Consider the following 16,667-nt stretch of genomic DNA (forward strand, 5'->3'; position numbering starts at 1 on the left):
TTGTTGTCTCAGTAATTGAACCCCACAAAGAGATAAAAAGAATTATAGAATGACAATATTATTTAACATATAGGGTGGAGTAAAAAATTGTACAAAATGTTAAATTGCCACATAAACCATCAAGTATCATTTTGATGTTTAAAATGTGACATTTCATTTGGAAATGCTCTTATCTTATAAATTTAGCGTATTATTAATTTAGCAGAGAATGAACTTGTGTAGTCGTGAATTAGTAGAGAATGAAATTATGACACGTTTGTGCCTACGAAGATCGGTTGAGTTTGTAAGGATCGTTATTTTCGCTTAGACTAAGGTCTAGGTTCAAGTAAGTCTGCCATACCCTTGCTAAACTTTTTTTTTTTTTTTAACGAACAATAGTGTTTACATTAAGGGAGAGATGGTGGGCTTAAACTCACAATGGGTTAGTAATAATGTAATTCAAATTTTCATTTGATAAGAATCGAACCTAAAACATCACTTATAAATAAATAGGAATACCACTAATTGTAAAACTAGGTGGCCTTCCTAAATTTTTTGTTACCTAAAAAAGTATTCCACCCTGAGATTTTTTCCAAAGAACGTTTTTGTAAAGTAATGATTTGTTTGAATGGAACGGTCGAATTTGATATCGCGTTAGGGTTTCACAATTGTGCTTTCAGGAACAATTGCTCCCTATACAGGCAGCAATGGCTGTTCCTCCACCTCGCGGCCTCATACCATTCTACGCCACTCTATTCGACGGCTGCAGTTCGTCCAAGAACCTCCGAACCCTCACGCAGCTCCATGCTAAAACCATAAAACTCGGCATTTCCCGCCACGACTTCATTCGAACGAAGCTCCTCTGCTCCTACGCCGCCTCCTCCCAACTGAAGCAATCCAACCTTCTCTTCTCCTTCTGCACTAGCCGACCAACCTTCATATTCAACACCCTCATCAGAGCCCACTCTTCCCAAGGCCTCTTCTCTCAGTCTCTGTCCATTTTTCTCCGAATGCTCGCCGCCAATAAACCCTTCGACCGCCATACCTTGCCTGCGGTTCTCAAATCTTGTGCCGGGTTATCGGTGTTGAGGCTCGGCAAACAAGTTCATGGAGCTGTTTTGGTCAATGGGTTTGGCTTTGACTTGGCGAATTCGAATGCGTTGATTAGTATGTATGCCAAGTGTGGTGATTTGGCGGGTGCCCATAAAGTGTTTGACGGAATGCTAATGAGGAATGAGATTTCTTGGTCGGCAGTTATGGCGGGTTATGGGATGCATGGAGTGTTTGATGAGGTGTTTGAGTTGTTTGATAGGATGGTGGAGGCAGGAGAGAGGCCGGACGGGGTGACTTTCACTACGGTGTTGACAGCGTGTAGTCATGGAGGGCTGACGGAGAAGGGAAAGGAGTATTTTGAAATGATGAAGCAGAGGTTTGGGGTGATGCCCGGGTTGGAGCATTATACCTGTATGGTGGATTTGTTGGGTAGGGTGGGACGGGTGGATGAAGCAGAGGAATTGGTTTTGGGGATGGCGGTGGAGCCGGATGAGGCATTATGGGGTGCATTGTTGGGGGCTTGTAGGATTCACGGGAAGGTAGAGGTGGCTGAGAGAGTGGAAGAGATGCTTTGCGGAAGGCGACCTAGTGTAGCATCTATTTGAGGCATTTAACAATGAAGTACTTGCAAAACTACACCAGTTCTTTGCTCATGATGCTTTTGGGGAAAAATTCCCTTCTCAGGTTGCCTTCGGGATTGAAATTTGTTCATAAAGCCTATATATACTTCTCAATCTGAAGGTTGCCTTCTAGTTACTGAGAGTTCTACATGTGGCTTTCGAATTTGTGGTGGGAACAGATGGAACAGACTATACACGGACTGGAATGCTTTCTCTTCCATTGCTATGGAACTTGACTTTGTGGGAGAACATATTTTGATGGCAATGGATATAACTGCTAGAGGCTGTAAACAACCCAAGGAAGAAAGAACCTTCATTCATCACTTTTATGGTCGATGAAGTTCTCTGTTGTTGGTTTGGTGTTTCTTCTCTTCTCATTCCACCGATGCTAATATCATAAAGGTTTTTTTTTTTAACTTGTTTGTACTGGTTTTTTTAATACCATGTCATAGTTTTAGTTCACATCTCACAAACGAATTATATAGCAAAATAATATCCGCACACCCATTTTCTCGTTTTGCACACTTTTTTGTTTTTTTCCCCCTTGTGTTAGATTGAATAAACATAGGGATTTTTTTTTTTTTTTTTTAGGGGTTGGGGTGGGAGGGTGTACGAAATCACTTCTTGAATTATATTGACAAGACTGGTTTCGGAGCTTCACAAGCAGTCGCAGAAATATATTGTATTCTTGAATAATCTACAACTACAGTGTCAATCAAACTTGTACGGTTCTCTCACAATGTTTTCTGGAACATACCCACATAATATGAGCTCAAAGGAGAGAAGCTCTAGGGTTGAATATATACAGTCTGTGTCAACATGGGATTTATCACCGGCCACGAATTCATGAATGTTACAGTCAACCTCAACGGAACTACATCCCGGTGTCTTCTGTACTCCGAGGTCTTTCATCTTCTTCCTAACCTTGTTTGCACCATCCCACCGTCCAGCAGCTGCATATATATTGGCTAGGAGCACATAGTTGGAATCAACACCAGGGTCAACCTCAGAGAGGTACTTCATCAATCTTTCAGCTAAACTGATGTTCCCAATGGTTCTACAAGCGGCCAACAAAGAACCCAACACAACTTCATTTGGTTTCATCGGCATGTTTTCTATTACACCCAAGGCATCTTCCAACCTCCCTGCACGGCTATAGAGATCGACTATGCATCCATAATGCTCGATTCTGGGTGTTATTCTGTGAACTCCCTTCATGTTATCAAAGTAATGGAGCCCCTCATCGACTAAACCAGCATGGCTGCAGGCGGTGAGTGCTCCAGTGAAGCTGACCCCGTCTGGCTTGAGCCCTTTCTTCTGCATCAGGTTGAAGAACTCAAGAGCTTCCTCTGCGTGCCCATTAACTGCAAATCCCACAATCATCGAGTTCCATGATACCAATGTCCTTTCCTGCATGTTCTCGAAGACTTGACGAGCAAAACCAATACAACCACATCGAGAATACATATCAACCAACGAGTTACTTATCCTAACATTGTCTTTAAAGTCTCGCTTCATAACAAAACAGTTTAGCCACAAACCTAGACCAAGCGTTCCCAGATCTGCACACGCAGCGATTACAGCAATTATGGTCACATAGTCTGGTTCAACTCCCGCGAGCTGCATCTCTCTAAACCACTCCAACGCTTGCTCGAACTGACCTTTCTTGGCAAACCCACCAATCAACACGGTCCAAGAAACCGCATCTCTCATAGGCATTTTTTCAAACAGCTCAACCGCATCCCTAACCTTCCCATTTTTCATATACCCATCAATCATAGTATTCCAAGACATTGAATTCTTCACATCCAGCCCATCAAAAACCAACCTAGCAAAATCCACACTGCCACACTTGGCATACATATCAATCACCGCCGTGCCCACCATCACATTATTTGTATCCAATCCGAGCTTCCGGGCATAAGCATGAAGCGAAGGCCCGAACAGAACGCCCTTGGCCGGAAAATGGGCGCAGCCAGAGAGAAGTGTAACAAATGTGACGTGGTTGGGTTCGACGCCAGCTCGTCTCATTTGGATGAAGTGAGCAAGAGCTTCAGCTAAATGACCATTCCGGCAGCGGTGGGATATTGATGAGGTCCATGAAACAGTGGGGTCTATGGGGGTTTTGGTCCTTTCAAGCGAGACGGAGTGCTTCCGGTACTGGTTCGGATTAGGGGAGGTGGACTGGGAAGGGTTTGGAAGTGGGAGAAACGGCGGTGGTTGTTTGGGAAGTTGAGGGAGTTGGATTGGGGTTGCTGTGTACGCGGGAAGACTCATTGTTTAAAATACCGCTATTCTAAAGAGCCTCACTCTAATAAACAAAGGATGTGGCAAGATCTAAAATGTTATCTTGTCTAAATTATAATTTTAATTAGACCTTGAAAAATAATATACGACGCAAAAACATGACACGAATAAACATAAAACTTATATAGTTAGGCCTGTAAAGTGGGTTTACACAATAATAATACGTTATTTAACGGGGCTGGCTAATGTTCATTCGCAAAATACGATAGACTTGTTATATATCTTTTATTTCTGAAAAATCATTTAGCATAATAACTTGGTCATTTTTATGTAATGTGTTTCACATAATTAGGTTTCATGATATTATACGGTGCTTGCTTTATGTTCAACTTGTCAACTTGATATTATTTGAAATGTCTCATGTCGTGGTGATTCTTGCCAGAAATATAGAGAAATTAGTGTATGGTTGAAACACAATTCTACACGTAAAATTTACAAATTAATTTGAGTTAATATATTTAGGCGTGAAAAGTTAACATGTATGTTGTCTTGAGAATAATGTTATATGACAAAAAAAGGGATGTGCTATCCACACACCCTTTTTTACTTCTCACACATCCTTATTAATTTACATCCGTTGATCTTCTTCAATTCATTCAATCTAACGGCCGGAAACTTAAAAGGTGTGGGAGAAGTAAAAAAGGGTGTGTGGATATCACACCCCCAAAAAAATGATACGATACAAAAATGTTAAAACACTATATGTAGCCAGCACATTGTTAGTACTTAAAAACTTAGGGAAGTTTTTGGAAAGGTAATTGTAACATCCCACATCGCCCAGGGGAGTGATCTTTAAATGTATATTCCCATCCCTACCTAGCACGAGGCCTTTTGGGAGCTCACTGGCTTCGGGTTCCGTAGGAACTTCGAAGTTAAGCGAGAAGGGGGCTAGAGCACTCCCATGATGGGTGACCCACTGGGAAGTTGCTCGTGAGTTCCCAAAAACAAAACCGTGAGGGAATGGTAAGCCCAAAGCGGACAATATCGTGCTACGGTGGTGGAGCGGGCCCGGGAAGTAATCCGCCCCGGGCCGGGACATGACAATTGGTATCAGAGCCTAACCCTGGCCGCGTGTGTGCCGACGAGGACGTCGGGCCCCTAAGGGGGGTGGATTGTAACATCCCACATCGCCCAGGGGAGTGATCCTTAAATGTATATTCCCATCCCTACCTAGCACGAGGCCTTTTGGGAGCTCACTGGCTTCGGGTTCCATGGGAACTCCGAAGTTAAGCGAGTAGCGCACGAGAGCATTCCCAGGACGGGTGACCCATCGGGAAGTTCTCGTGTGAGTTCCCAGAAACAAAATGGTGAGGGCGTGGTCGGGGTCCAAAGCGAACAATAGTGTGCTACGGTGGTGGAGTCAGGCCCGGGAAGTGATCCGCCCCGGGCTGAGATGTGACAATTGGTATCAGAGCCTAACTCTGGCCGCATGTGTGCCGACGAGGACGTCGGGCCCCTAAGGGGGGTGGATTGTAACATCCCACATCGCCCAGGGGAGTGATCCTTAAATGTATATTCTCATCCCTACCTAGCACGAGGCCTTTTGGGAGCTCACTGGCTTCGGGTTCCATGGGAACTTCGAAGTTAAGCGAGTAGCGCACGAGACCATTCCCAGGATGGGTGACCCATCGGGAAGTTCTCGTGTGAGTTCCCAGAAACAAAACCGTGAGGGCGTGGTCGGGGCCCAAAGCGGACAATATCGTGCTATGGTGGTGGAGTCGGGCCCGGGAAGTGATCCGGCCCAGGCCGAGATGTGACAGTAATGGGTAAGTCTTCAAGCGGCTTTATATCCATTAGATTGATAAGTAAGTAAAAATAGTATTTCATCAATTCAATCATAACCGTTTATTTCATGTAATACTGAGTACTCCAGACTATTAAAGAAAAATTAGAAAGTAACACCCTAGTTTACTACTTGCTCCAATTCAAGGTTAACTTTGAACATTTTTGCTGATAAAATGAGCATGTGACATACACATGTGAGATTAAGTTGGACTTTTTAAAAGTGTAAAACTCTCCCGTATGTACTTCATTTTTTTTCTTTGGAGAATTATACAACGAAATAGACAAATTGTTAAGAAATATTGGTTGTTGACCCTAACTATTGAAAATATTAAGTCCATAAGTTGTGATAACCATACAACTATGACAGAGAAATTTGTGAATAATAGCATAAATTAGCAAAACACTCAAGAGGCATTTTATGTCAATCCTCTCCTTCTCAAAGTGGATAGGTTTTATGAAGTATAAAATATTCTGAATTTTTTATCCGTTAAATCTTAATTTTAATATTTTTAATTAAAACTACAATGAGTAAAAAAATTCAGAATACCTGAAGCTCCTGATCACGGTAGAAAACCTTCCCCTCAAATTATGTTTGTTTAAATAAAATCAGCAGGTTCTTGTGATTTGGGAATGCCCCCCCGGAGGGGGGGTGGGTCCCAGCCCTCAAATTATGTTTGTTTAAATAAAATCAGCAGGTTCTTGTGATTTGGGAATGCCCCCGGGGGTGGGTCCCACCAGATAGATGGATAGGTCTGTGTGGTTATTTTCATATTTAAAGATTTCAAACAAACATGAAACTACATGCAGAATCAGCAAATACATAAAAAATAGCATTCTGGGAATTAAGTCGAGTGGACCAACTTCACAACTGCCAATTTTTGTGCTGCAAAGCCACCTGTGCACTTTCTAAACTCTATTTTAAAAACAATTGCCACTTAGTATTACTATTTAGTGATTTTTTTTTTTAAATGAAAGGTTTTAGGTTCGATTTTCACTAAAAATAATTATGATCGATTCTCACCAATTTTTTTTTTTTTTTAAAAGTACTTATGGTCAGAAGTAATTTCAGGAAAAGAAATTCTATTAACATCACATTGAAATTTTTAATAAATATACAAGTGCTTCCTAAAAAACAACTTGATGTGTTTTTTTTTTTTGAAATAAACAGACAACATGTGTTTCTTCCCAGAAAATTTAAGAGTTCAGTTAGTCTTGAAGGGTGAGTCAAGTCCGTACATAATAGGTTGACACCGGTACTAACTAGTAGGGTTAGTGTTCACTTAAAACACACGTTTTTATACCACAGCTATACATTATCTTTATTATAAATCTTTTATTTTTCTAAATACATTTGTCGTTTTGTAGCTCAGTCAGCATTGCATTCAAGATCGGAACTGTTTATTTTGTAAATTTTTCATCATAAATAATCATTACAAAAAGTTGTTCAGACACATCAAAATCTGCAAATGGCAGGGTTCTGTGTTTGGACATGATAAGTTAATGAATCGACTTTGAGTTTAGAGTAACTTCACGTGACGCCGACACGACACGAACACAATAAAACACAACATTCTACTTCAAATCCAGAACTCATGTAGTATGTACCCAAAGAGCAAAATAGAGATTGCAGCCTAAGCAGAACCAGTGAAGCGAAAAATTACAAATAACAAGTCTGTTTGCATTAGTTCATGTCTTTCACTGCTTCAGCCTTCAATCACAAAAAATAATTGATTTTGGTCCATGCTTAAAATTGCATCTATTGACTGGTTTGAAATTACGTGGTAAAAATATGATCTCGGACGCATGTAAATTTCACAATCAACTTTTCTGGAAAATTGTTGCAACAGGAAGGGAGCTCCCGGGGGAGCGTTGATATCGCAGAAGTGTCTAGTAATTTCTTGATTTCGAAACAATTATCAAGAGTAATATGTGCATTAATATGATAGTGAATGCAATTGATTCTTTTCAAACTAACATGTATATAAAGTAAACTTACATAATTCATTAAAATACGAACAAACGTCCTCCATCTACGTTGATGATATATGATTTTACTGCAGTTGTACAATGAACTTATATAATTCGATTTCAGAACCAAATTTGATAGGGGATTTAAAAGAAATCTTAGCGGCATATTCATGTGCAAGGTATCCAAATGTCCCTGCAAGCTTAGTTGTAACAGACTTCTCCCCATCTGGAGTAAGTTTCACCAACCCAAAAACTGAATGTTTTGCATGAAAGTCATCACCCAGAGGAATATTGGAAGATTTGAGATCTCGGTGTATGAAGGTTTGGCGGGCTAAATTATGTAGGTATTCCATCACTCTTGCAACATCCAACAGAATTATGAGTCTCCTTGTCCAAGATAATGGCGTCAGATTGAAGCTCTTCCAATGGAAAAGATGCCTGCTAAGAGCGCCTTGAGACATATGAGTAGGCAAGAAGCCTTTCATTTCCTTCGACGGAGTAACCCAAAAAAGAAACCAGATGTTGATGACGAACCTTGGAAAGAACATCAATTTCTGACTGAAATTCATCCAATGCTTTATTACTGATTACCCCACCGTCCATTCTTTTAACTGCTATTTTTGTCCCATCGTCTAGTTCACCCTTGTAAACAGTTCCAAATCCGCCACAGTCTAGCTCATTTTCGGGTGCAAAACCTTTAGTCACCTTTCGAAGAACTTGAAAAGATATGACAAGGTTCCCAGCTTCAATCGTATGAGAGTTCTCTGTTCCACTGCTGAAGTTACTGACAGTAGTCCAAGTTTTAGTTGACAAGCTTCCGGTGGTATTACTAGAAACTGAAACCTTATACATATTTTCTGGATCAGATGGGTCTCTAGGGTGAATCACAACTGAAGAAGGAGCCTCCGAGATATTTTTTTTTTCCTTTTTATTACAGAAGTAAATAGACAGACAAATAATCAGAAGAGCCGCAAGAGAAACAACTACAATTCCAGCCACAATAATAACTGGTTTGGATTTTTTAGAACTTTGCGGTTAAACATCCACTTGGACAGAAGAACCGGATGGATTAGGACTTGAGTGTGTTATTGGAGAAGGTGGACTACGGGATAGTGGTGTTTTTCCACCACCATATGATGGGGTATCTGATGGACTGTTTGACGGAGGTCGTGACTGGTTAAGCGGAGGCGGGCTTCTAATAATGGAGGAGGGGTAACAGTTTGATTAGCAACTAAAAGAGGATTTCCCTCGGTGATAACCTTCACACTGTCACGGAATTTTGGTAAAGGAGGCTCGATTATCCAATAATCTCAAGGATTCAACTCAGTAAAGTTAGTAGGAACTTTACCACTAATGTTGTTTCCTGGAAGCCTTACACCAATCAAAGAATCTAACTTTGCAAGTGAAGGACTCAAATTAGCAATTAGCTTGCGTCTAGGCAAATTGACGACGGAAACCTTAGTTTGTGGATTGCAACTCAATCCCAACCACGACCTCTCACATGGATTATTATCAGACCACTTGGATGCAAGACTAAATGGATAATTCAAAGCACTAAGGAAATCCAAAAGTGCAGTAACTTCTGGGGCACATTGTAGCCCAGGATCAGTTTGACAAAATGGATTAGAGTTATAAGAAACATTACCAAACTTGAACTTCGGTATTGCACCCATTAGTCGGTTATTTCCCAGGTCCAATTTGTCAAGCTTTATGTCTGCCAGTGACTGCGGAATCAGACCAACAAGTTGGTTGCCATTAAGGTTGAGTTCCCTGAGAGAAGAAAGATCATCAATGTTTGCCAGAATTGTTCTGGTGAACTGGTTTCCATGCAGCCAAACCTGTGTTAACGACGACATTGATGCAATTACATCAATAGGACCAATCAGTCTACCATCTTGATTATTCAACCACAACGTCTGCACCAAAAACTCTGCAAAACTAGCCGGAATCACACTTGTTAATCTATTAAACAAAAGTTGCAGGACAGTGAGGGACGGCAATGTGCCTAAAAACTCCGGCAACGGTCCTGCCAAATGACATTCAATCAAGGACAGATTTTTCAATTGAACAGATTTTGCCAACTCATTAGGCAAAGACCATCCGGTAAGACGCATTCAACGGAATGTGATCCAATGCCATAACCCTTAGACTGATAAGACCATCAAAGAAATCTAAGGGGATTGTATCGAAATCATTGTTATCCAAGTAAGCAAATTCGAGTTCCAATAAGCCACTAAAGGTAGGCAATTTCCCATTAAAGTTGTTCCTTTGGAAGCCAAGGTTGTTGAGCTTAGGTAGCTGGTTGAAGTTCTAGGGCAAAGGACCTTTTAGTCCCATTTTCTGAACCTTAATCTATTGGACTCTGTCCCCATTGCAGTACACATGATGCCATGGAGGGCCGCAAGGGTCGTTTCCATTGTCTGGCCATTCCAAAAGCTCTGAATTCTCCAACCCTTTTCTGAAATCATTCAGAATTTTCAGATCACCTGGGAAAGTTGCTCTATAAGTCGCAATGGAAACACACAAAATTACAAAAATGCATATCCTCCTCCTTATCCAACTTTTCTCCATAACCAATCGGTCACTACAACAACAAAACAACAAAAGCCCAAAAATCCAACTGGAATTTTACAGAATTCTCCAAAACAGACTGTAAAAGCCAAAACCCAGATTCTGAGGTGCCGAGAAAAATTGGAGAAGAATTGGGAGGTATTTTTTTTTGGGGGGAGGGGGGTGGGAATTGGGAATTGGGAAAAAACACCCAGATGAGAATTCAGAGTTGAGAAAAAGAAAAGGCTATTATCCCATACCAGTTGGGTACAGCCACATTTTCGTACAATTAAAGTTAACTGTAATAGAGCTTGGATCAAGAGTCATGACGAGGTCATTTTGGATGGGTGGCACAAAATTTTGCAGGCATTTTTCAGGGGCGGGTTGCGGAGGTGGCTTGTTATATGAGTCTAGCTTAATGGCGGCGACAGAAGTGATATGAGGAACGGTGATGGCTTGTATTGAGAAGGGCTTTGAGGTCGTTCAGGTTGAGTTAGATTCCAAATGTCTCGTGGACATGCTTAATGGGAAAATGCAACCTCATGTTGTCCTCTTTGATATTCAGGATTTAGCTTTTGAAGCAACAATTGAGGCTAGTAAATTTATCTTCGTTCATTGGGCTTGTAATAAGGCAGTATATTTAGTAGTTTCGTTTGTGGTAAGGGAATGGGGCTTTCATAGTTGAAATGGTCTTGAGTCTAAACGGTTGTTTAATACATTTACTTCTGATGTAAACATCTCTATTCGAATTTAATAAATTTCTTACCTTTGGAGAAAAAATAAAAAAATAAAAAAAAAATCCCATACTTTTTTTTTTTAAACCGTATACTTCACACCACAAGCACCATGACTGCCTCTCGCCTTTTCTTCTCGGTTGTGGTCAGTAATTTAATTGGAGAATTGAATTGAAAGCAATGAACTGATTGTTTTGCCTCATATGAGGGTAGGCCTGGCAATTCTTGACACGACCCGATAACCCGACACGACACGACACGAAATTAACAGGTATTCGGGTCGACACAATAACGAATCGGATCATTATCGGGTAACCTGATGAGCACCTGTTAAGATAACGGGTTGATTCATGTATACACGTGGATAACACGATAAGTAGAATATTAATTTAATAATTTTATAACCCTACAAAAATACTATAATAATTATATAAATTAATTTAACAATTTTATACCCCTAAAAACTATAATATATATATATATATATATATATTAAATTAACTATAATAATTATACCCCCAAAATATTGACTATAATTATATATATATATATATATATTAAAATTTTAAATTAAATTTTATACCCCTAAAAACTATAATAATTAATATGCATCATGCTGCCCTTTGAAGAAAAAGGGAGGGAAAATGAAAATTATAAGAAAAGTTGAAAAGGAAACAAAAAACAGAGGGAAAGATGGGACCTAGGGGTATTTTCAATTTTGCTTGCTACTAGTAGCGTGGGTTTTTCCACCGTGGTCTATCAAGTGCACACTTGTTATTGTTAGGATAAGATCCGACAGTTGTGTTCCTGACACGTGTACGTCATTTACCCCTCTCTCTCTACTTTTTTTCTTGAGAAATTTTTCATTGTAATAGGAACACAAATAGTACACCATGTGTTTTAATAGAAGTGGTGAGAATTTTTATTTTTTTAAGTTATTAACTTTTTATCACACATATCCCACTATTTTTATAATGACATGTGATATACTATTCCTTGTACCGGTCAATTATACATACAAAAAAAACAGATTTAAATCTACTTAATAAATATATATACACACACACACCATTGAACTTGATGGGGTACGCATTCTACGAAACTAGTTTCAATGATTTAACCGTCAAACATGTTTGTATATACTTCGAGATCGTATACACCAAAAATTGCAAAAAAACAAACATTCTGAGATCGAGTAACAAGACAAAACTTTTCGACGGTTATAAAAAGAAAAATCACGATTTAACGGTTATTTTAACTCCGATTTTAATGATTTTTTACAACTACACTCCTTGACCCTATATGAATACAATGAATGAACTCGATCTTCAATTTAACATATTTACACTAGTGGATACCACAAAATCTTATGTTATACTCAATGAAAGTATAAACAAACTCTTAAGTGTTAGTGAATCAATTGCTTTTATGGGATATACATTCTACGAAACTAGTTTCAACGATCCAGCTATTAAACATGTTCGTATATACTTCGAGATCTCATATGCCAAAAATTGCAAAAAACAAACATTCAGAGATCAAGTAACGGGACAAAACTTTTCGACAGTTATCAATGAAAACTCACAATTTAACGGTTATTTTAACTCTGATTTTGATGATTTTCTATAGCTACACTCCTTGACCCTATACGAATACATTGAATCAACTCGATCTTCAATTTAAAATATTTACACTAGTGGATACCACAAAATCTTATGTTATACTTAATGAAAGTATGAGTAAACTCTTAAGTGTTAGTGAATCTATTATTTTGATGGGATACGCATTCTACGAAACTAATTTCAACGATCCAACCGTCAAACATGTTTGTATATACTTCGAGATCGCATACGCCAAAATTGCAAAAAACAAACATTCTGAGATCAAGTAACCGGAGAAAACTTTTCCACGGTTATCAATAAAAAATCACGATTTAACGGTTATTTGAACTCCGATTTTGATGATTTTTTCCAGATACACTCCTTGACCCTATGTGAATACAATGAATAAACTCGATCTTCAATTTAAAATATTTACACTAGTGGATACTACAAAATCTTATGTTATAATTAATGAAAATATAAATAAACTCTTAGTGACACACCCCAACCGAGATCAGGGCGTGCTGGCCGTCACACGAAGGTGATGTAACCATGTGCACGTGCGGAAGCTAATAAGATAGTAATGTAAGAAGTACAAACAATTTGAAACTAGGATGCAAAGTACTAAAACAAGTGCTAGCGTAAGTGAGATACAAGTTCAGAGCAAGACTACAGCAGTCCAAAAGAAAAGTTGTGACATAAGTACACCCGAAGGTGACCCTACGCTGGTGAGTGTCTGTCAGAAAAGCCGGAAGAACCCTCAAGGAAACCACCGAAACTGCTAAGCAACTAGAACCTGGAGGGGCGCAAAACAAAAGCGTGAGTGGGTAAAAACAAATCTTTTCTAAAACCATTAGTAAAATACTTTCTAACCCCTCGCCGTAAAACCTGTATACTTCCCAGAAAAATAACATATATACGTATGTATATAGATGTGCCCAAACATGCTCTAGGGTATGCCAATCATGCTCAAGATATGCCATGTCGAAACCTCACAATGAAATGCAAGTGCTCAGGTATAAATCAAATAAATAACATGTAATATGGCAGCCGGAGTCACCTAACGTGACCTGTACGGCTGCATATAGAGCTCAAATCTCAAAATCAAAAACTGAACTTGCCCACGAGTCGGAACCACCTAAAGTGGTCTGTACGACAGGCCTGGGTGTAATATATATATACGCTCTAGTGCTACGATCACGTGAAGGCTGTGCGAATAATCGCGGGTCACCTACGAGTCGGAACCACCTAATGTGGTCTGTACGACAGGACTGTGCACCTAACTTGGATCCAAGCTGAGCGTGTGGTGCGGGAGGTGAACATCACGTGAAGGACTGTGCCCTACTCTGGGCGGGAGCACTAACACCGGGGGTGCAGGTTATGAGCTCTCTAAGCATCTCAAACTACTACTGAATGAAAACATGAATACCACTTACCTGGCACTTACCTGTGCGTCCACAGCACCAAATACGCATATATAAATGTATGCCACTACTAATGCATGTGATGATGCATAAATGATAAGAATATGGTGCATGGCATAAAACAATAACCCTTTTTAATCTAATTCTAGGAATATAAATGTATATAGGTATATACGGAAAACCAAAAGCCCACTCACTGGTAAGTGGAAGGGTCGTAGCCCCTCTGCCTCGAGTGCGCATGCTCGTCCTCGGGGTACGTGTCACCTATATGCGAAATAACTATAAAAACGTTAACTTTAAAGCACATAACCAACTTCTCGTAATAACTTCTCATACATTGCTCAAAATGGACAAATGAATATACCAACGTGCTCTACACAACCTCAGGATCACAACCATATTTTTAGAAAAATTTTCCCCCGCCGCACGCGCCCCCACGCGCCGGCCAAGGCACGTGCCTGGCATGCTGACGGCGTCAACTGACGCCGTGAGGAATATTCCGTTGGTTCTAACGGATTCCGTCAACGGCGTCAGGAATATTCCGTCAGATTTGACGGAATATTCCGTCACCTTCTTCGGCGAGCCTCCGGCGACGTCGCCGGTGCCGGAAACTGGAAAAATTTTCTAACTTAGTTTTCTCACTCGTTTCTCAACCATTTTTCACGATTCTTGAACCAAAATGAAGCTTATGACTAGTAGAACAACGTTATACAAGTTTCGAAGGCTAAAAGTCACCAGATCATACCTGTCTCCAAACTCAAAAACCGGCCTACTTCGAACCAAGCTATTCCGACGTCCAAATTCGTCCAACGAAGTACTCCGAGGCTCCTTGGGACACCACCAAGCTACCTACGAGCTTAAAAATCCCAAAAACGTGCTAGGTTAAGGTTTGCATGAACAGTACTCAAATCGGATAACCTCGAATCGACGTGAAAACGTTAGTGTTCTCACCTGAAAATGGTATGGTTGCACTCGCACGAGCCTCACGAGTTCGAAAATGCACTTGGTTCCTTCGATCTATGAACGTTTGAGTGAGTTGTGTGTTTGTCCGTACGTTTACAGAAGGAAGAAGAAGAAAGAAGGGAGAGAGAGACACGGAACAGAGACAGAGAAAGGGAATAGAGACAGTGGGAGTGTGTGTGTGGCCCAACACCTGCCAACACCACACCAAGCAACCAAAAACATAACGAAATGAATTAGGGGCAAAGTTGTAATTTCACACGTACGTTAACATGAATTTTGGGATGGGCTGTCACACTTAGTGTTAGTGAATCTATCGTTTTGATGAGATACACATTCTAGGAAATTAATTTCAATGATCCAACCATCAAACATGTTTGTATATACTTCGAGATCGAATACACCAAAAATTACAAAAAACAAACATTCAAAAATCAAGTAACGGGAGAAAAGTTTTCGACAGTTATCATTGAAAAATCATGATTTAACGGTTATTTTAACTTCGATTTTGATGATTTTTTACAACCACACTCCTTGACCCTATGTGAATACAGTGAATTAACTCGATCTTCAATTTAAAATATTTACACTAGTGGATACTACAAAATCTTATGTTATACTTAATAAAAGTATGAATAAACTCTTAAGTGTTAGTGAATCTATCGTTTTAATGAGATACGCATCCTAAGAAATTAATTTCAACGATCTAACCGTCAAAATTGTTTGTATATGCTTTGAGATCGTATACACTAAAAATCACAAAAAACAAACATTCAGAGGTCAAGTAAAGGGACAAAACTTTTTTACGGTTATCAATGAAAAATCACGATTTAACGGTTATTTTAACTCCGATTTTGATGATTTTTTACGGCTACACTCCTTGACCCTATATGAATACAGTGAATGAACTCAATCTTCAATTAAAATATTTACACTAGTGGGTACCGCAAAATCTTATGTTATACTTAATGAAAGTATGAATAAATTCTAAAGTGATAGTGAATCTATTGTTTTGATGGGATACACATTCTACGAAACTAGTTTCAACGATCCAACCGTCAAACATGTTTGTATATACTTCAAGATCGCATACGCCAAAAATTGCAAAAAACAAACATTCAGAGATCAAGTAATGAGACAAAACTTTTCGACGGTTATCAACGAAAAATCACGAATTAATAGTTATTTTAACTCTAATTTTGATGATTTTTTACATCTACACTCCTTGACCCTATATGAATACAATGAATGAATTCGATCTTCAATTTAAAATATTTACCTTTGTGGATACCACAAAATATTATGTTATACTTAATGAAAGTATAAATAAACTCTAAGTGTTAGTGAATCTATCATTTTGATGGGATACACATTCTACGAAAATAATTTCAACGATCCAACCATCAAACTTGTTTGTATATGCTTCAAGATCGCATACACCAAAAATCGTAAAAAACAAACATTCAGAGATCAAGCAACGAGACAAAACTTTTCAACGGTTATCAACAAAAAATCACGATTTAACGGTTATTTTAACTCCGATTTTGATGATTTTTTACAAGTTCACTCCTTGACCCTATATGAATACAATGAATGAATTCGATCTTCAATTTAAAATATTTACACTAGTGGATACTACAAAATCTTATGTCATGATAATTGAAGAAAATTGAGGATTTTGTAAAA

General features: G+C 39.2%; 1 protein-coding gene and 2 pseudogenes across 2 annotated transcripts; 1 reads left to right on the plus strand and 2 right to left on the minus strand.

Annotated features, from left to right (window-relative positions):
- Positions 1 to 553: 553 nt before the first annotated feature.
- On the plus strand, positions 554 to 2,176 carry LOC137741310 (putative pentatricopeptide repeat-containing protein At3g11460, mitochondrial pseudogene; annotated as a pseudogene). The gene is made up of 2 exons (XR_015953769.1): positions 554 to 1,716; positions 1,832 to 2,176. The product of XR_015953769.1 is annotated as a putative pentatricopeptide repeat-containing protein At3g11460, mitochondrial pseudogene (transcript).
- Positions 2,177 to 2,299: 123 nt separating this feature from the next.
- PDE247 (Tetratricopeptide repeat (TPR)-like superfamily protein) lies at positions 2,300 to 3,994 on the minus strand. The gene has a single exon (XM_068483726.2). It carries the CDS (start codon positions 3,927 to 3,929, stop codon positions 2,364 to 2,366), a length of 1,566 nt encoding a protein of 521 aa, XP_068339827.2. The 5' UTR covers positions 3,930 to 3,994; the 3' UTR covers positions 2,300 to 2,363.
- A 3,696-nt stretch (positions 3,995 to 7,690) lies between these two features.
- Positions 7,691 to 10,283, minus strand: LOC137742981 (receptor protein kinase TMK1-like; annotated as a pseudogene).
- Between the last annotated feature and the right edge of the window lie 6,384 nt (positions 10,284 to 16,667).

Source organism: Pyrus communis, chromosome 11, assembly GCF_041283825.1.
Source record: "Pyrus communis isolate YQ-2024b chromosome 11, ASM4128382v1, whole genome shotgun sequence".
NCBI classification, from domain to species: Eukaryota; Viridiplantae; Streptophyta; class Magnoliopsida; order Rosales; family Rosaceae; genus Pyrus; species Pyrus communis.